Below are 22,032 nucleotides of genomic sequence, written 5' to 3' on the forward strand. Positions count from 1 at the left end.
GACAGGATCAAGGGTCGAAGCAATTCTATGTCGATAGAAAAGACAGGGAGGGGTTCGTTTAGCAGAAATGAATTGACACCTTCGGAAGGCTGTGAAGGAGACGCCTCCCCGGATTCATGACAAGGATAATATGCAGAACAGGCCGGTGTCAACTGGGTCTCTACAAATCACGATTCTATGCACTGCGGTAGACGCAACATCACCCCACAATCCTTCTTTCTTTCATCATTTTCCTCCTCCTGAGCCGTACAAGAGATTCTAAGAAAGGTGCGACCCCCACCACCCTACCTAGCTGTGCGCAGACGCATAAAGTCTAGTAACATAGACCTGTTATTCAAGTCACGGCACTAAGAAAAAAGGTTTCCTGAAATACATGACACCGCGAATGCGATATGCAAGTATGATCATATGCGTGATATGACATCCAGGTTTTATTCCACAGTAGATTTGAAATTCTCATTGTTATTTCTATCATTACCGTAATGTATAGGCAGGAAACGTGAAAATCATTCAAATAATGTGGATATTTTCCCAACACTTGGTAGGAAAGAGCTACAAAAATTATTGCAGTACTAATTAAAGACTAATAGAGTAGGATGATGACCAAATATCACCAAATAGAGGAATAATGGAGTAAATCTAGTTAAGTAATATTTTGTTTCCAAGGTTAATGGTTCATCCTTGGAAATGGAAGAATTCAATTATCCTCTCTTATGGAATAAAGTTGTGGAACATACCTTGCTTATACTCAAGAATATTCTTCTTTGCGTTTGTGATATATACATTTTTAATTGTTTAAATCAATCAATCCCTCAATCTTGGAGTCGAATTTAAAATGTATAAGGAGGATACCAGTATCCTTCTGTATCTTCAGTATCATACGTGGACAATAACACTAATTACTATCTAATTACCTTTTCTCAAAAATTTAAGTTGTCGAATTGGACATTCAATGACACATGATGAAACGTAAAACATTATTAGAAAAAAGCATCTGGTTGCTTCCAATAATATCAATCAGGTGAGAAACTTTATGAAGCTTTGTACACTGAATACAATGTAATGGGGAAGCTAGTACCCCAAGACAATGAAATCCTATACTATCAAACGAGCAACTTCTGTTTATATGTTTGGGTGTTTAAATGTGTATATGTTTATATGTTTGTATTTCACCGGATCTCGAAAACAACTCTAACGATTCTCACGAAATTCAGAACATAGTAGGTTTATAATATAAAGATTCGATTGCACTAGGTCTCATCCCTGGGAAAACTCGCTGAAGGACATTAAAAGGATAATTATTTTTATCCTTGGAAAAACAGATGATAATAATTATTTCGTTGTCTGTTGGTGATGGAAGTGAGTGAGCGAGTTCATGTGTGTGGGACTGTGTCAAAATTATTACTCAGCTGTTGAACTTTTGTAATCATTCAATCAGGTACTTAGTGCCGGTTGCAAAAAAGCCGGGTTATTTTCAATCCTGATTAATTCCAGTAGATCCATCTTTTTGAAATGGTCTTTTCTGATTTGGTTCAAGTGAAGTTAATCAGGATTAAAATTTAACCGGCTTTTGTGCAACTAGGCCTTTGTGAGGGGAATTTTTGCATTCCTCTGGGAATTAATCTCTGTATGAATGTTATGATAATTCCTTCTTTTGTAATAAATTGTTTATGCTGTTGTACTCCAGAGCGAAGCTCGGTGCCCGATATTTTTTGTAAAGAGAGGTCAGCACTCAGTTGGATGCATTAATGCAATGTGTGTGTTAATGCATTGGCGTAGGTCGGCCAACACAGTGATTGCTTTTGCACACACTTAATGGCCAAGTTTTAGTGGCAAAGGTTGTCGGAGGGAGTTTGGCCGGGGCGAGCATCACTGCATCAATGCGAATGCAATGGACAAGTAAGTATTCTCGTTGTCAGCGACGGATTAACCTAATGGACTGGCAATGCAATTCGGGTAATGCCTCATGCCTTCCAACGCCACCGTGCCAATATTGTTATAATGCATCATCAGCACCATTACCAGGTCGAGTCTTCAACACTGCTCAACATGATCTATAACACAGAAATCAGCAACACATTTCTCAAATGTGTTTCACGGTTTCTTGCCAATACAAACACCAAACCTGCCCGACAGCAACGAATTAGCTATGATGAATTACACATCAGGATACTACATAATCATAAATTTGAATAATCCGATATTTGTAATAGGTAGTCTAGTTGCAACGTAGCTTCTACAAACATTATATGCTTTATATTATACTCTACAAGATAGTTACATGACAGTTGGCATAAACAATAGAAAACTTTGTTAATAGTGTGACAACACATTTTGTAAGCGGGCTGGCATAGCTAGAATTGATGGATAGCGAGCGACTATTACTAACGATAAGATAAGGTGCCAGTCAGCTATTATTTCAACTCATGCAGCTTCAATACAATAAAAATATATTCTCTTTCAATTCTGTGATATTATAAATGTGAATGTCTTTGTAAAATTGTAATTTAATAATTATTGTATCCTCTCTCAGAAAGGTGTTCTTTGAAGCTCCCCTCTGATCCATGATTTTATTCAGATTAATAGAGATTTTTGTTTCTGTCTTTTGCAATTGAGGGTCCTCACCCCTCACCACCATAACTTAGGGGAGGAATCAGCCTTATCTCTCGTTGCAACGGTACTCTCTCCCGGCAACTTGGAAGGAGTTCAGCGGTTTTTCGTCGTACTATCTCGTTGTGTGGTGAAGTGTGCGAACGGTATCGTGCCTGCAAAATCCTAAAAGAAGCGGAACTGAGACAGTCTAAGTGCATAGGTGTAGGCCTATTTCAAGAGCTTGAAGCTACATTCACCATAGTAAAAGTTGTTGGAAATTGATAAATCTTTCCGATATTGTAGTATGATTATTTTGGAGCTTCCAGATGGCTGATTTGATCCGATATCCTCGACATTATTAAAATTACAGACGATTTCTTGAAAATCGACATAATTTTTCCGCCATCTTGCTTTTTTTATGATGACAAACATTTTTGAGGTTGCCATCATGGATAATCTCTTCCTACACATAATTACAAAGAGATTGATACCATTCCCAAGTTTGTACCTTCAAGGAGTCAAGAGTTACACGGTTTTCTAATTGTTGTGATTGGCATTTGGTGGAAGAAGCGTGTTTTCCGCTGCCAACAGTACTTTTCTCTCTTTTTCCGATGACGCTCCAGCCGTGGAATATGGACTTACAGCCTCCGACCAGATGTCATTTTGAAGCTTTGGGAATATACTAGAACACTGTACCAATAAGACTAGTGTATATCTACTGCGAATACATTTACAGGGTGGAAAGTGAAATATTGTCCCCGAAAAATGTATGTTTCAAGTTTTTGAAGTTGAATAAATCATGAAAAGAGTGGTCAAAATGAGGCGATTCTCTCGAGCATCATAAGGTTGGTTAATTCTGAACACTTTGGTGGTAAAAGCAATCCGATATCTCTCACAATAACTAAAAAGCAAGCGATATAAAAATTTCTGTCAATAATGACCGCCATCTTGAATTTTTAAATTATTTCGAATATTTTCGTTGTTTCCATCATCAATATTCGGCTTGTTGTAACGAAGAGATTGAGACCATTTGCAAGTCTCTATCTTGAAGTAGTCATGAAAAAATCGATTTTATAGTTCTAGCTTGTTACCTCATGCCTATGGAAAAACGCACCAGAAACCGTGCAGGGTTTTCTTTGGAGGGCGCTGGAGAACTCATTTCTTCACATACAGCGCATGTTTCCGAGGTGTTTGCCTGTGATTTCGACTTATCATCATCACGATCCTCATTATGCTAGACCTATCGAAGTAATTGAGACATCTTCCACAGCTGTTACCCAAAAATTACCACGGAATGAAATTTGCGCCCGGACTATAAAAGATATTCGATTATTAACAGTACGTCTCCATGATTGATCTACCTTCATCTTTTTTAAAAAAGCTCGGATGAATCATATTTTGGAGTGAAACTGTGGTGCATATAAAGCATATATTAACGTCAACATGATTCAATTAGATTGAGAATTTATTTGAATGGGATGCTTGGGACTAAATAACAGCCCATACCTAAAATAAAACAATTCAAGATTGATTTTCTAATAATTTTATACATTTTTCTTTATTGATGATTTCAGTAACGGGAAAAAACTTCATTGGGACTAAATAACAGCCCATACCTAAAATAAAACAATTCAAGATTGATTTTCTAATAATTTTATACATTTTTCTTTATTGATGATTTCAGTAACGGGAAAAAACTTCATTGGGACTAAATAACAGCCCATACCTAAAATAAAACAATTCAAGATTGATTTTCTAATAATTTTATACATTTTTCTCTATCGATGATTTCAGTGACGGGAAAACTTCATTTTAATATCTTCAGTATTTAGAAATGTAGGAGTTTGTTGATCATGACAAAGTATGGAGACACAAAGCCGACCATCCTGAAGAGAAAGTTTTAATAGCATTAGAGCTCCCAATATTGTTGACATTCGAAGCGGATATAATATTGAGAAGACAACCAGGGTAGTAGCATCCGAATTTCATATTGTTTCATCAGCAGTAAAACCCTTCAGTTGAAGTTGAAAAGCTGTCGTTATAATTATTAAGAAGCCAAACAAATTCAATCAAAATGAGAGGTAGCGGAGTTATTGTTTTCAAATTTTGTCTGCTAAGAGGCCTGCTAATGCCACTTGTAATAATATGTTCAATATAATAATGACAAAATATATTCAGAGTATAATAGGATAATATGTTTTCTTCTGAAGGATTGGGTTTGAAGAAACCAATCTATGTATCCAGGATTTCAAGACGGTGAATGGAAGATGAATTATTTCCCCTTTACTTTGTAAGTTTGCGTTGATGGTATTACAGTCCGTACAAAATTACTTCTGACTTGGAGGAAAATGCAGCGCAGAGAAATGGAGGGAGATCAGCCAAATACAGTGATTAATAGTCATATGTAGAAGCTTAGTTGCCAATTTGTCAGTCGTCTGACTGCTTCCAGATAGAAAACTTCGCATGTGTAGCATGAGCACATGAACAGTCACTAGAAATTGGAGAACGCTGGCCGCTTCAAAGCGGCAACATCGCACCTCTGTATCCTCCGGCGTATGCTTTCTCAGTATTGCATGTCCCTCCCAAGTAAAAAGTTATTTTGTACGGACTATAGTGATACGTGAAAATATCTGATATTGTTTCAACTACGAAGTTCAAGATTATTATTATTAAACGAAAATCCAAATTAAATGCCGTAATCCAAATTAAACCCCGAAGACTTCTGCTACTGCAAACATTGACAACAGGGTAAACAGCTAGATGGAAATTCGATGAGCGCTACTATTCATTAGTACTAGCGATTCGCTACTATTTCCATCTGAAAGTTAAAGATTGTTACTGGTTGCTGGTTTTCATTGCTTAGCTGCACACATGAATCATAAACATCTTTCATAATCAGCCCATCCTAATAAAAGGGTATTTTCATTTTAATTTCCATTTTACTTTCCTTGCCATATTACCATAGGTAAGGAAAGTATTGCTTTCCAAAAAAATTAAGGTACCCCAATTTGTAAATTTCTATACGTTTCAAGGTCCCCTGAGTGCAAAAAAGTGGTTTTTGGGTATTGGTCTGTATGTGTATGTGTGTGTGTGTGTGTGTGTGTGTGTGTGTGTGAGTGTGTGTGTGTGTGTGTGTGTGTGTGTGTGTGTGTGTGTGTGTGTGTGTGTGTGTGTGTGTGTGTGTGTGTGTGTGTGTGTGTGTGTGTGTGTGTGTGTGTGTGTGTGTGTGTGTGTGGTGTGTGTGTGTGTGTGGTGTGTGTGTGGTGTGGTGTGTGTGTGTGTATGAGTGTATGTGCGTCTGTGTACACGATATCTCATCTCCCAATTAACCGAATGAGTTGAAATTTAGAACTTAAGGTCCTTACACTATAAGTATCCGACACGAACAATTTCGATCCAAAGCTATTCAAGATGACGGCTAAAATGGCGAAAATGTTGTCAAAAACAGGGTTTTTCGAGATTTTCTCAAAAACGGCTCCAACGATTTTGATCAAATTTATACCTGAAATAGTCATTGATAAGCTCTATCAACTGCCACAAGTCCCATATCTGTAAAAATTTCAGGAGCTCCGCCCCATCTATGCAAAGTTTGATTTTAGATTCTCAATTATCAGGCTTCAGATACAATTTAAACGAAAAATTTCGAGTGGAAAAGATTAAGCATGAGAATCTCTACAATTAATGTCTAGTAACATTTTCACCTAAAATTAAAAATAAGCTCGAAATTCGAGAAAATGTGATTATCCAATTATTGCAAACTGTTGATTCTATTAAATGATTCACTATGAAGAGATAGCAGACCTCGTATATCTCCAGCGTTATTGTCCTGTCACCAGCTGGCTCAGATCTTTGTTTATAAGTAGACTTGAGATGCGTGACAACACTAGCGTCAGGTGATCAATTTTCATAACGGCAAGGAAAGTTGTGTGAGTGCGCCACACCAGATTTTTTCATCTGAAACCACTGATTACTCATACTCTGCTATATCGAATTCCATTGATCCGGAACTTTCTTTGATTTTTCTGGGTGCAGTCCATCAGAAAAGCACTGAGTGATGTTTGATCAACACAACTCTACACTCACTGTCGGAGATCAGTTTTTAATGCACGAAAGCAAGCATATTACTCGTGTAATAGGGTTTGAGACCCTTGGACTACATACTCAGGAGAAGCCTATTGTGTGAGAGGAAGACACGAATTGTGATTCATGAAGCAAGATGCTGCTGTAGAGGATGGAGCGCACAAAGCCGGATGTGTGGAGAGAGCACAGGTGCTGCAAAGTGTCACAAGCATCATTCCTCATCGCAAATTGAACATGTTCCATCAATCAAATGCCGGTTCTGCACGACTGAGCCCGGCAAACATCTTAGTCATAACGTGGGACAATAGAACAAACGCGCCGAATTAGGAGGTACTTGGAGGCTACAACAGTATGTAATTGGGCCACTCAGATTAGAGGTTAGACTCATGTTTCGAAAATCCAAGTTTCTTAAACTCAATAAAAGCTCATGTTTCAAATTCCAAAGAAGACTAATGTTTCGAAAACCCAATGTTGAGTCATAATTCGAAAATCCAATGAAAAGTCATGTTTCGAAAGACCAAATGAATTGATTGATCAAGAGAAGAGCAGTTTAAATATTACCAAAAATGTATTAAAACACTCAAAGCTAATTAAAAAAATTATTTTATTTTCACACTCTAGAATTTGTGAGTGCAATGAGTGAAGTGGTGGCATTGATAATCTTTTCTAATCAACACAAGTCATAAAAAGTCTAGAAAAACAAACATCAAACCTATATCATGATGTGCTTCACCAATAAACCTACTGTTAATCAATAATAGTGGGGGGATTCCCCAGCCGAGAGACCAGATTACGTTTCGGAGGACACTTTGCTAGAAGCACTACGAGAGTAAAGATGTAGTCATTATGTTTCGCCCTTTTTGGGCAGGTTTACAAGTTTATATCATTAGTTAATGTAGGAGCTAGTTTTATTTTTATTAAAGTTTAAATTTTCTAGTAGTGCCATGTCCTGAAAAGTTTGTTTGTGTTTCTTCATCATGTACGAATAATTGTTTCTTCAAATAACCGCTAAGGTACGTAAAATAAGGTTAAAATATAATTTAGGGAATTTAATTGATTGAAACTTCCATAAGAGTATTGTATTAACAAAGCCTGTTATTTTTCAAGTTAATAATATTGATTGAGAATAATCCTTTTGATTTTATTAGTGATGGAAGATAATTATAATTTTTTTCTAAAGAAGTATAGAAAGTTTTCAGTTACGTTACATTTGAGTTATTGTTTCTGGAGATATATTATCGTAGAGTATTGCTGAAAGTCAGGAAGATAGCCTTTAAATTGGAATGAAATTTTTAAGATTATGTTCATATTGAGTTTAAGACTCAATTTTATATTTTTCTGACTGTGTTTTCTCATGGCGTCAAGGCTTTTAACTGAACGCTAATTTATTAAATTATAACAGAACTTTTGAATTATTTGTGAAGAAAGATCCATCAATTCTGATACAAAGAATCAGTAGTTTGAAGATAAAAATCTATATAAAATGAGGATTCAAATAGAATGAGAGAATTTAATTAATTGTAATCAATAGATAACTCCTGTTTTAGCTTTTGATGAATTGTAGGAAGAGTTAGAAATTAATGCTGTAATACATTTATTTACAGCGGTTCATGTGTGTCCCCAAACCAACTTCATGTACCACCCCTTTGGTTCCGCAACTTTATGTAACACCGCTTCAAGACACCCGTTCAGACGACAGGTCTAGGGACGTAAGAGGACGTCGCCGTCAAGCCAAATTCAACCGGTAAAAGTTCACCGCCAAAAACAAGATACTGTAACCCCGACGATAAAGCAACGTACAGACCAACGAAAGTGCAGTGTAGTGAAACAAAGGTTCAGTCGAGAATGTCAATCAAAAGTGGGGATTCAAAATCATTATGAAATGGGTTATATGGGTTACTATCGACGAAATTTGGGTTCAACGGGCTTTTCTTTCTTGAGTAATTTCATGTTGAAATTAATTTGTTATTTTATGACTGATATTGTTTGGTTTTGTGACGTATTGCTATCTAAACGAAGGATAGTAATGCGCCCCCAAATCAGATGAAGAATGTCAACAAAGTAACATGGAATTGTTGTTTCTGTTGTTCGCTTTTAGTGGCCAATGTTTATTGAAGCTGTTTGTATTTTTCAATTATTTCAAATTGTAGTGTTATTCTATAGTATAAACCTATTAAATCAGGCATGGCAAGATTAATTGAAGTTTTCTTGACTCTAGCCCGTTCACCTGCATGAATTAGGTATAGACTCAGGTATTTTCTAGATGTGTCTGCCTATTTCTAAATTCTAAATTTTATTCAAAATTATCTTCTTTATCATCTTTTAAAAAGGTCAGACACATTATGTTAGTCTATATTATGTAAATTCATCAACAATTTCGCTGTATTGTAGGCTATTGTATATAAGTGTATAAGCCACTATATATTGTAATCTACATAAATGAAGTACTCAATCAATCAACCAATCAATCTCTAATATCTCCATCAGTTTTTCTCTCTTTCTGTCTGTCTGTCTGTCTGTCTCTCTCTCTCTTTGTTTAAATCGAGGCTTCTGTCATCATTAATAAATAATACCTTAGCATAAGTTCATTATGATTGACAGGGTTTGGTGCATTCATGCTCTCATTTCATTGCTCCTATCTCATGTACAGTTTCATAATAACTTCTCTTCTTTTTACTTTCCTTGCCCTACTACCATAGGTTAGGAAAGTATTGCTTCCCAAAAAAAATTAAGGTACCCTAATTTCAAGTTTTCTATACGTTTCAAGTCCCCCTGAGTCCAAAAACATGATTTTTGGGTGTTGCTCTGTGTGTGTGTGTGTGTGTGTGTGTGTGTGTATGTGTGTATGTCTGTGAACACGATAACTCCATTCCTAATCAACCAATTGACTTGAAATTTTAAATTTAAGGTCCTTATACCATGAGGATCCGACAATAAGAAATCCAATAAAATTCAATTCAAGTTGGCGGAAAAAATGGCGGATAATTTATTAAAAGTCTGATCACAATGTTTTGTAATAGGACCACCTTCATAGTTTATTCCTTACCTATTCCATATACCCTCTATTGTGTTATGAAGTTTAACATTTCATGGTATACTTTCATGATAAGTTTCATTCCAAATGGATGCAAATAACATATTATCTCTCCTCCAGTAATGCTAATGTGATCTAGTATAATGTTGATGGCTTAATATATACTATATTATTTTCTTTGATAATGTATTTGTAATTGATTATACTGATGCAGAGCTGTTGAATAATTATTTATCTCTCAAGTTTGATTTAATTTTATTGTCAATTTTTGTAAATACCATAGGCAACAGCCTTGTAACAATTATCAATAAATATCTATCTATCTCTCTCTCTAATATCATCCATCTTATCCATTATCTTATCCATCTTATCCATTTCTAAGATCCAAATCACATATTCACATGTTATAATATTCCCAACAGGTCTATTCCATCACAACCCGGTCGTGTGTTGATGGGAAGGATATTATTTTATATTCTTCTTGAAGAATCGACAATTATTTGTTGAAACACCGCTAATTTATGAAGTCAACGAAGTGTTATAGAGGGAAAAGTTTGGAAGACAATTTTTGACCCCGCAGTTCTGTTTAGGGTAGTGAGGAGGTAAACATATCAAAAGTCCCCACTCCTACCCCCTGTGCTGAGGGGGTGGGGTGGTTCAAAGGTACCATTTTTTGGTTCCTCGCATATAACTAGAAAACTATGCATTTTACAGACATAAGAAATCCATAAGAAATTAAAGCTTACATAATTTCCTATAATATTGATCCAACAACTTTTTCTATATCTCTTTCACTTTTCGAGATATCCACTCTAAAAGATGTGTGATTTTTGAAAAAAACACATTTTCCCTAAATTTTTGGCTATTTTTGCTCTTGTAACTTTTTGAATATCGATGGGAAAAATCCATGCTGATCATAAGCTTATAGAGCATCAAATTCTCTTCAATTTGTTGTATAATTTCACAAGTTTACGCACATCCCCACGACTGTTGCAGCAGCTTCAGTGTTGAGTGTGAGATCTTCAGTTCAGCAAAAATAGACCAATTTACAAAGGAATTTGGAGAGAATGTTTTGAACACAATTTTTGATTTCACAACTTTGTTGAGACCAGTTAGGGGGTGAACATATCAAAAGTCCCCAACCCTATCCCTTGTGTTAAAGGGATGAAGGTGGTTTAAAAGTTGCATTTTTCAATGTTTTGTCTACACGCTCATATCTTGAGAAAAATGCGTTCAACCGACATGACTAACTATTCAGAAATGAAGCTTGATGAATTTTCTACAATATTTGTGCTGTGGTGATTTGTGATATCTCCAACAGTTTTCGAGATAAAAGCTCTTAAAAGTTTAAAATTGTTAAAATAACAGCTTTTAATCCTATTTTTTTATGTTTCAGGGCCTACAACTCTCCATCAATGCATCATAAAAATGAATGCTCACCGTAGATTGATAGAGCTTTGTTTTCTCTTCAATTTGATGTTTTATTCCACTACTTAATGTTTTCCTTCTATTGTTATAGCAGATTCAATGTGGGGGGTGAGATTGTAAACCACCCTCATCCCTTTAAAACAAGGGATAGGGTTGGGGCCTGGACTACTCGTAATATCTTCTCGTATTTCTTTGCCATAGTTGTAATTTCGAGAAAGTACAGTGCAAGAACTGTTAAAATTCTAAGTCTTGAAGAAGATGAAAAGCGAAATGCGCATGTTCCTGGCGCGTAAGTCTGTATGGAGGTTTTTGTCCAAAATTCCCTTTCTATGGAAATTATAAATTCTGAGATATTGTGGGTGATAATATGAGATTTTATTGATGTTTTTGACGATGAATGATTGGATTTGTTGCAGAGCCGACTACCCAGATATTAGGGGGACCCGATCTGTTCATAGACCGTGGCAGTACGATCAACCTGACCTGTATGGTGCTATTCAGTCCTGAGCCACCTGCCTACATATTTTGGAACCACAATGAGGCGGTACGTATAATCATAGAGAAAAGATAGCATAAGAAGATATCCCATGGTATAGGTCTTTTATGTTCCAAATTCTAAGCCGATTACTGTCGACTACTGTCTATTACTAGTGGTTCTGTGAACAGTAGACCTCGCGCTCAGTAAGTTACATTGACCTGTTGTTATGTTTTATCAAAAATTTGAATAATTTATCAATTTAAAATGTCTAGGAAAAATCCTAAATAAACATAGAGCTTTCTGTCCTATCGTACCGTGACGTGTCGTCCCGGAATGTGAGTGTGAGCGCTGTTTTCAGGTCTGGCTGCAACTGTCTACAACGTTGATGTACAGATACATTTTCAAGATGTTCGATGTTTTTGAACGGGTAGTATTACAGTCCACTAGACAGCTGATTTATGATGAATAATTTTAAAGTCTGATTTTTACGGTAATATTGGCGTTCAAAAGAGACTCCTTTTCCTTTCATATTATCCTTAAAATGCAAAATTTCAACAAAAAAAAACATACCTATGTATACGTCGACGCGAAATCCAAAAATCTGGTGTGGTACACTCACACAACTTTCCTTGCTCATTGAACTGGGAGTCTCATTCTTAAACGACAATAATTTAGAGAAATAACATAATGACGATTGGCGGCAACATAATTATTTGAAACTACGATCAGACTACTGTATATGTGTGTATATAATAAATTGTTTTCAGAGTACTTTTTCCTTTGTGTAAATTGTGAAATCCGATGATTTTTTAAAAGTCGTCAAAACAGCCATTTTTCTCGAGAATATTACGCAGCTCCTGCAATTTTCGCAGAAATGAGACTCATGTCAGTTGATGGAGCTGATAAATAACTATACAGAGTATGAATTTGAAATAAATCAGTCGAGTAATTTTTGAGAAAATCTTGAAAAACATGGTTTTTCAGTAATTATCCGCCATTTTTCTCGAGAATATTACGCAGCTCCTGCAATTTTCCTAGATATGAGACTCATGTCAGTTGATAGGACTTATGAATGGTATAAATTTAAAGAAAATCGTTAGAGCCGTTTTCGAGAAAACCGTGAAAAACATAGTTTTTTAGTAATTATCCGCCATTTTTCTCGAGAATATTACGCAGCTCCTGCAATTTTCCCAGAAATGAGACTCATGTCAGTTGATAGGGTTTATAAATAGCTATGCATGGTATGAATTTGAAGAAAATCGTTAGAGCCGTTTTCGAGAAAACCGTGAAAAACATGGTTTTTTAGTAAGTATTTGCCATTTTTTTCGAGAATATTACGCAGCTCCTGCAATTTTTCCAGAAATGAGACTCATGTCAGTTGATAGGGTTTATAAATAGCTATCAATGGTATAAATTTAAAGAAAATCGTTAGAGCCGTTTTTGAGAAAATCGTGAAAAACATGGGTTTTTAGTAATTATCCGCCATTTTTTCCGCCATCTTGAATTGAATTTTATTGAATTTCTTATTGTCGGGTCCTCATGGTATAAGGACCTCAAGTTTAAAATTTCAAGTCAATCGGTTAATTAGGAATGGAGTTATCGTGTTCACAGACATACACACATACACACACACACACACACACACACACACACACCCACACATACACACACAGACCAACACCCAAAAATCATGTTTTTGGACTCAGGGGACCTTGAAACGTATAGAAAACTTGAAATTGGGGTACCTTAATTTTTTTGGAAAGCAATACTTTCCTTACCTACGGTAGTGGGGCAAGGAAAGTAAAAAGGAACATACCTGTCAAATTTCATGAAAATCTATTGCTGCGTTTCGCTGTAAATGCGGAACATAAATAGACTGGCTTCTCCACACATCTGTGTAATCACTTGTCAGCTGATTCATGATGAATAATAATTATTCTATAGTCTGATTTTCACTCTAATATTGACTTATGAACTTTTTCCTTTTATATTATCCTTGAAATGCAGAATTTCCATAAACCTTGTATATAGGTCGACGCGCAATTAAAAAAGGAACATACCTGTCAAATTTCATGGACATCTATTACCGCGTTTCGCCGTAAATGCGCAACATATAAACATTTAAACATAAAGAGAAATGCAAAACCGTCGTTTTGAATCTTAGACTTCACTTCGCTCAGTCAAAAAAATGAAAATATTGTTAATCTGACGATGCCTTTTGTAAACTTGTTTCATTTTATGACAAATAAAGATCTTGTATTCTTGTGAAAAAATAAATAATGCTGATGTTGCAGATAATTAGCTACGATTCGCCGCGCGGAGGCGTAAGCGTGATCACAGAGAAGGGTGAGACGACTACCAGCTTTTTGCTGATTCAGCGCGCCAGACCGACCGACTCTGGGCGCTATCAGTGCAACCCGTCCAACGCCCAGTCTAAGAGCATCAACGTGCATGTTCTCAATGGTAACTACCAAATCAAACTCATTCAATTCACAAAAACTTATGCTCTAATTCAACTTACATGCTTCAATTCAACTTTGTTTTATACCTTTATTCATCCATCAATTTATACAATAGTATAAAATCAAAATGATGGGGAGAGGAAAAATAATGTAACCTTGTGCTATTCCTCTCCCAATTTTAGATAACACAATATCAGGGCACTGAGCTTCCTCGTTATTTATTTATTGATAAACATAACTCAATTCTTTAAAATGATTGGGGAAGGACTAACAGGCACAGCCCAAAACTGTTTCTTCCCCGAATTTTTTTATACACTATAAATATTCAAAAAAGTAGGTTATGCTCCATACACTTGAATTCAGGTGAATCTTTCAGTCCAAATATTTGAAAACATAAATTTACTAATTTAGATTGTTTACAAACCAAATTGAAAAACAAAATAACTCTCCCTAATCACTTAGAACATACTGTAAAATGATGATTATCTTTGAATATTATGATAGATATCATCTCATGTCAACAAATCAGATTACTGTATTTTGATCGAGTCAATTAAAATTTCTAGATTTCTCGCGAGATACGGTAAGCTAATTGATTACACAGCTGATCTCCCACACAGGCACACGCATCTTCTGTTATCGACAGATGACGAAATCATCATCTGTTTTTCAAGGATGAATTATCCTTTTCATGTCCTTCAGCGAGTTTTCTCAAGGATGAGACCTAGTACAATTGAATTCTGATATCATAAACCTACTATATTCCAAATTTCGTGAAAATTGTTAGGGCCGTTTTCGAGATCACGAAATTCAGAACATAGTAGATTTATTATTTAAAAATTCGATCTCACTAGGTCTCATCCTTGGGAAAACTCGCTGAGCGACATTGAAAGGATAATAATTCATCCTTGGCTGAAACAGCTGTAGATAGTAAAAAAGTGAGTGAGCGAGTAAGTATGTGAAAAATCAAACTACGCATCCCCGAAATTCATAAGATGACATATAGCCAGCTGTGACATATAAACACGATCATTTTAGAGAATTGTGTTGTGTTTACCAATAATAATGAAAATAACGAACGAAGCTCGGTGCCCCGAAATTTGTAACTAAACTAGGAAATATTCTTGAAATTATTATTTTAAAGAATTATCAAAAAACAAACTCAATTCTGAAAGCACAGCTGATTTTATCTTCATTTCAGCCCCTTCATCAACAGGCCAATGAACCTCCTCCTCAGGAGTGAAATGCATATAACCATAGCCACCTCTAATACAAGGCCCCGGCCTACGATATTGCAACGTCGCAGTGTGGGCCTACAATCTAATACATGATTGGTGAAAAAGATTTTTAAAAATAACAGCTGATCTTTTTCACCAAACGTTTCTTTCGGTGCAGCAAACTGTCACTTTGCGCACTAGTTGCACAAATAACTATTTCCTACAGTTACCTTGAAAAGTGGCCATTGCTGCACTGATTACAGAACGCAAAGAATCACTTTTCCACTCTAGTGCGGGAAAAATTTCTCCTGCACTCCAGATTTGCAACATGGCAACGCAAAATAGTTAGTAGGTTATATGGAGCACCAGTGCAGCAAAATCAAAATTAAGTTGGTAACAGTGACTGTGGTGCACGTTATAAGAATCTTGAGGTGGTGGACAACAGTGGATGACAGCAGTTGACAGCCACCACATTCAGCACACAGCCGCCCCGCCATTCAAACACACATACTACATTCTATTTTATTTATTAATAATAAAATTACACAGATATACATTTGATGGATTTCAGGGAATTCTACCCATAATTACCCACGTTTCATATTCAATGGTAACTGTAGGAAAAACTTAATGTGAAATACGTGTGCAAAGTTCCTCTGCTGCACTCAACAAACCATTCCGCCCTCGCCTTTCTTTCGGTGCAGCAAACTGTCACTTTGCGCACTAGTTGCACAAATAACTAATGCCGGGGCCTTGTATTAGAGGTGGCTATGATATAACTCAATACGCCAAGAAAAGTAAGGCGGGATGCACACCGGAGAAACGCGTTTCGTGGAACAAGTTTCAAGTAACATGTTACTTTTTCCCTGTTGCTGTACTCCTTCAGTTTAAAGCCATAAAGGCGCGGGCGTTTTTCTACAGCTTCGAATGAAATTCCTGCCATGATTTTCTATAAAACTATTTTAAATTACAATCACAAATCGAGCTAATTAAATTACTTATAATATTATTAGTTATATTATAATTTAATTTGATTGAATCAAAATTCAAATTAAGCTATATGACACAAATTACAAATAGGTATCACACAAATTTCTACAAATCACATAATTTCTCGATGTGAAAAAAGATAAAAGTAAATAAATTATAAGGGATACAATAAATTTTAATTTAAATAAGGTTCTCTATTGAAGTGAAATAGTTTGCAATTATCCAATTTTTTATATCATTACTGGTATCTCTAGTTATATGTGTTAAATTAAAAGGTAATATATTTATAAACTTGCTGCTTAAATATATCAACTGTCTCTTAACTAGTGTAAATTTTGCATAATAAACTTTGTATTTATTGATAGTATTTGGCCTAAAATTGTAATGAGATTCATTTATCATAAAAAAATTGTCTTTATACTTAATAATATATTTTGTTAAATTTTTCAAGTAGAGTTGTCTCAAAGTCAAAACGTTAAATTCGTGAAATAATAGATTAGTTGAATAAAGTCTATGTTTATTTAATATTGTTTTAATAATATATTTTTGGGTGATGAATAAATTATTTACATGAGTGTCAAAAGCTCCACCCCAGATTACTATCCCATATTCCAAAATGGATTGCACCAATGCAAAATACACGGTTTTTAAATCTTTCAGTTCTAATATTTTATTTATTTGGTAAAATTTATATGAAATATATTTAAGTTTTTTTGTTATAAAAGCAGTATGGGGCTGCCACTTCAAGCATTCATCAATAATTATTCCTAAATACTTTAAATTACATACATTTACAATACTTGGACAACTGCAGAGGTCCTTGTTTGTGCACTCTAAGTGAAGTTTTATTTTTAAGTTTCTATCAGGCTTTCCAGCTGCATTTGCTGAAAATGAAATATATTTAGTTTTCTGTACATTCAAGCTCAATGTATTTAGTTCAAGCCATTTTTGAATTTTAGACATTTCACCTTCAGCAACCCTGAAAGCATCTTCCCAGTTTTTTTGTGAAAAAATTATAGCTGTGTCATCGGCAAAAGACACCAGTTTACCACAGTCTAGTTTCAGTTTTAAAAGATCATTTACATAAAGCAGAAATAGTATTGGAGATAGCACGGTACCTTGAGGCAAACCAAAAGATGTTAGGGTTACAGAACTTTCTTGAGAATTTAAAGATAGAATTTGGGATCTGTTTTGCAGGTAACTTTTTATTAGATCAAGAGGGATTCCTCTTATACCCATTTTATCTAGTTTAATAAATAAATTATCATGTGGAACCGTGTCGAATGCTTTCGATAAATCTAAGAAGACTGCTAAAGGTTTTTCATTATTATTAAGATTATTTGTGACAATGTTTATAAAATAAGCTAGTGCATCTTGCGTGTTTTTATTTTTTTGAAAACCAAATTGATTTTTTTGGATAATGTTATACTTATCAATATAACTCAATAAACTCATTTTTATGCATTTTTCTGCGATTTTTGCTATGTTACTCAAAAGACTAATGGGTCTATAGTTGTTGGGGTTGCTTTTGTCTCCACCTTTAAATAACGGTTTTAAATTTGCAATTTTAAAATGATTTGGAAATGTTGCTGTGATGAAGATCTTATTTATAATATGAGATAGAGGTGTTGAAATGTATTCGGCTATGTGTTTTAAAGTCATGTTATTTATGCCATCAAGACCAGGACTAGAACTACTTTTTAAATTTTTAATTATTTTTTCTATATCAGATGAGCAAACTGGATTAATGAACCAAGAATTTTGAAAATGGTGATCGTATTTTTCAAACTGCAATTCAATTTTTTCATTAGTTATTTTGATATTCTGAGCATGTTTCATTCCGACAGAGGCAAAATGGTCATTTAATGTGTTTGCATCAATGGTAATCTTATCTCTGCCTGTGGTTTTTTCATTAATAATCTCATTTATACACTTCCAAAGATTCTTGGGGTTATTATTGTGTTTATTAATTTGATTTTTATAATAATGTGTTTTAGCAGTTGTAATTACTTTATTCAATATTACCCTGAAATTTTTCAAATCTTGTTTTAATCTTATATTGAAAGGCTCTTTCTTAATTTTTTTATACATTTTATCTTTGGTATTGATCGATTTTATCAATCCGGGAACTATCCAAGGTTTTAGGGGTCTATTTTTATGAGTAACCGTTTTTACCTGAGTTGATTTCGCAATATGTTTATTAAGCGTATTTATGAAATATACAACCATATCATCAACATCATCAACAACATCCTCCATGATAGCACTCCACTTTTCCTCAGCCATAGCCTGCCTTAAAATGTCATAATTTATTTTCTTAATGTTTACTGGGGCAATAATGTCACCAACAAAACAGTCTACATACCCCAAGTGGAGAGAAACCGAGAAGTGATCTGTAATATGAGTCTTCAATATATTGCCTATTTTACATTTTAATTTCTTATCATTGTTTCTCAGAAAAATATGATCAAGACAGGAGACGGAAGTCTCTGTTACTCTCGTATTTCCATTTATGTAAGATTTAAACCCGTTTCCACTAAAAATATCAACATACTCAATAATAAGCTGATTACTTAAACTCATATTCAAGTTGATATCGCCTGCAAAACAGACGTCAATATCTTTTGGAATTGATGTTATATAATTTTCTAAACTAGATAAAAATCTCGGCACATTACCACTAGGAGATCTATAGATACCAATAAATTTAAGAGTTTTACCACTAATCGTTTTGATATCAAGAGATATTGAATTGCATTCATCAATCTCACAGTTCAATGTAGAAAAGTCGAAAGAATCTTTTACATATATACACAAACTATCGCACTTATTCAGTTTAGAACTTTTATTAACTACTCTGTAACCTGGTATGTTAAAAGTAAAAGGAGTGTTTTCATTTATCCATGTCTCTGTAAGGATAATTATGTCATAAGAAGTTTTACAGTTTTGAAGAAGACACAGGAATTCATTGAAATTTTTGCTCAAACTACGTACATTCATTACATAAATATTTAAAAAAATTATATCTTTATTTTCACTAAAGGGTAAATAATTAAAATAATCATCTATTTCTTTTGTTAAATTATTTTCACTATCATATAAATTAAAGATTTCTTCTATATCAGCCATTTGTAAATACTAAAACAAATCAAAAGAAAGTCTTTTCCTCCTGTTGAATGTCCGGTGGGCCAGTCCTATCCACTCTCAGAAGTCAAGTTGACATTTAACAATTTCGCATTCAGGTTTTCCAGATCAGCCATACTGGAAATTCGAATTATTCTGGTCTCTTCACTCTCTCTGACGAATACTTTTCCATTCCGGATCCATGTGAATTTGAATTTATGATTCTTTGCAAACAACTTTGCTTGAAAAAGAATTTCTTTATAATAAGGTGAGAGATTTTCATTGATATACACAGGCCCATCTTGTAAGTTTTTGTTCACATTTACAGTTCTCAATTGCGTCTGCACATTTCCAGCGTTTCCCCCACCATCTCCCTCATTCAATTTAGCTTTATCCTTCAGTTCTTTAAGACATTTTCTATAACTTGAAAGCAAATTATTTTTTATGTCACGACGTGTGAATCTTACTATTATCGGCTGAATTTTGCCCTTGGTGGTAGGAAGTCTGTGTGCAACATCAATGTCTTCTTCTCTAATATTCATCTTCAGATACTTTGCAACATCTTTAACAATCAAGTTAATATCTTCCTCTCTCGTAACTGGGATGCCGTGAAACTCAAGATTATTTGACCTCGTGTAATGTTGCAGCTCATTTAGTTGTGATTCCATGGCGGTCATTTTTATTTTTAAACAATTATTTTCTTTTATGATAGATTTGTATTCAGATGCATATTTCTCAATTTGATAATGCCGGGGCCTTGTATTAGAGGTGGCTATGATATAACTCAATACGCCAAGAAAAGTAAGGCGGGATGCACACCGGAGAAACGCGTTTCGTGGAACAAGTTTCAAGTAACATGTTACTTTTTCCCTGTTGCTGTACTCCTTCAGTTTAAAGCCATAAAGGCGCGGGCGTTTTTCTACAGCTTCGAATGAAATTCCTGCCATGATTTTCTATAAAACTATTTTAAATTACAATCACAAATCGAGCTAATTAAATTACTTATAATATTATTAGTTATATTATAATTTAATTTGATTGAATCAAAATTCAAATTAAGCTATATGACACAAATTACAAATAGGTATCACACAAATTTCTACAAATCACATAATTTCTCGATGTGAAACGAGAAACTACAGCTAGAGGAAACCGATTATTCGAGTTTCACGGAATCTGGTTTCACGCAATCAAAGAAACTGGAGTTTCATGAAACGCAGTGTGCACAATCCTGTGTAATCTTATCAGTCGATTGCAAGCAACTTTCGTTTCACGTTTCCTGAAACTTGTTTCACGAAAAACGTTTCTCCGGTGTGCATCCCGCCTAAGGGTTTTTCAAATATTGACAAATAAAACACAGTGTCTAAACTACAACAAATTTATTATAGTGTTCCATCATGGAAAGCAACATCACTATTCAAGTTTCAATCAGTTGATAGTTTCCGTTGAACCTAATCAGCCTTATTAGATTCACACAAACTTAAACTCAACATTAAGTTCCAAGCTTGGATTCAAGTTTCAATCAAATGGTAACTATAGTCCGAGAGATATTACTTTGAACATGAAGAGGGGAAACTAGTTTCCCCTTGCACATGGACAAAGAGATGAGTGGAGTAGGCTACTGGAGTAAGCATGGTGGATGCTGAGACAAAAGAAGGGAGAATGCTGTAAGGTGATGGCAGTGATTAGTGAAGGAAAGAGTATCCACCCTCTCTGTCATCGAGCGAGAGTCATGTTAAAAGTGATATCTCCCAGGATATACCTAACCAACCTTATTACATACACAAAATCATTCTCAACATCAAGTTTCAAGCTTGAATCTGAGTTTCAATCATTTGGTAAAAATATTTAATCATTGACAAATATGATTTAATGAGAACCTATCAGAGAAGACCTGTTAAAAATGTCGGATTCTCTGATTGGCTCTCGTGAAATTAATTAGGATTAAAATTTTACCAGCTTTTGTGCAACTGGCACATAGAGGATCTAGGGCCGGTTTCTGATTTCGGAATAATTTAGCTAAGTTCTAGACTTTAAACAGCTGGAGTCATAAAATTGGCTTTCCATGGATCAGGAGTAGAATTTAACCGGCTTTTGTGCAACCGGCACATAGAGGATCTAGGGCCGGTTTCCGAGTTCGGAATTTAGCTAAGCTCTAGACTTTAAACAGCTGGAGTCATAAAATTGGCTTTCCAAAACGGGGCGTAGTAACAGTCCTTGTTTAAATTTAAATTTCGAAAAACTAGAAAATTGAACACAAAATAAAATAAAGAGAAAATAATGTAAATTTTCAGTCATTTCAAATTATTTAGGAATCATTTCATCAAGGAAGAACGATTCCAATTATAGAAATGTTAAAATTAAGATTATCATAAAAACTACGACTACGCCCCGTTTCGGAAAGCCAATTTTCTGAGTCCAGCTGTTTAAAGTCTAGAACTTAGCTAACTCCCGAGCTCGGAAACCGGCCATAGAAACTTTCTATGTGCCAGTTGCACAAAAGCCGGTTAAATTATACTCCTGATCAATTTCACGAGAACCAATCAGAGAAGCTGTCATTTTAAATAGGTCTGAGATGAAAGTGATTTTCCATGGAACATCATAGAGAATTTTGATCACATCTACACC

The 22,032-nt window shown here is 34.9% G+C and overlaps 1 protein-coding gene across 2 annotated transcripts in view; it reads left to right on the top strand.

The window, feature by feature from the left end:
- LOC120348747 (SPEG neighbor protein-like) overlaps positions 1–22,032 on the top strand; it is a 441,368-nt gene that overhangs the window by 412,708 nt on the left and 6,628 nt on the right. For both annotated transcript variants that reach the window (XM_039435554.1, XM_039435555.1), the window contains exons 4-5: positions 11,551–11,678; positions 13,907–14,075. In XM_039435554.1, coding sequence (XP_039291488.1) covers positions 11,551–11,678; positions 13,907–14,075 — 297 coding nt within the window. The remainder of the gene's footprint in view (positions 1–11,550; positions 11,679–13,906; positions 14,076–22,032) is intronic.

The sequence above is a fragment of the Nilaparvata lugens genome, chromosome 9, assembly GCF_014356525.2.
Source record: "Nilaparvata lugens isolate BPH chromosome 9, ASM1435652v1, whole genome shotgun sequence".
Classification (NCBI taxonomy): Eukaryota; Metazoa; Arthropoda; class Insecta; order Hemiptera; family Delphacidae; genus Nilaparvata; species Nilaparvata lugens.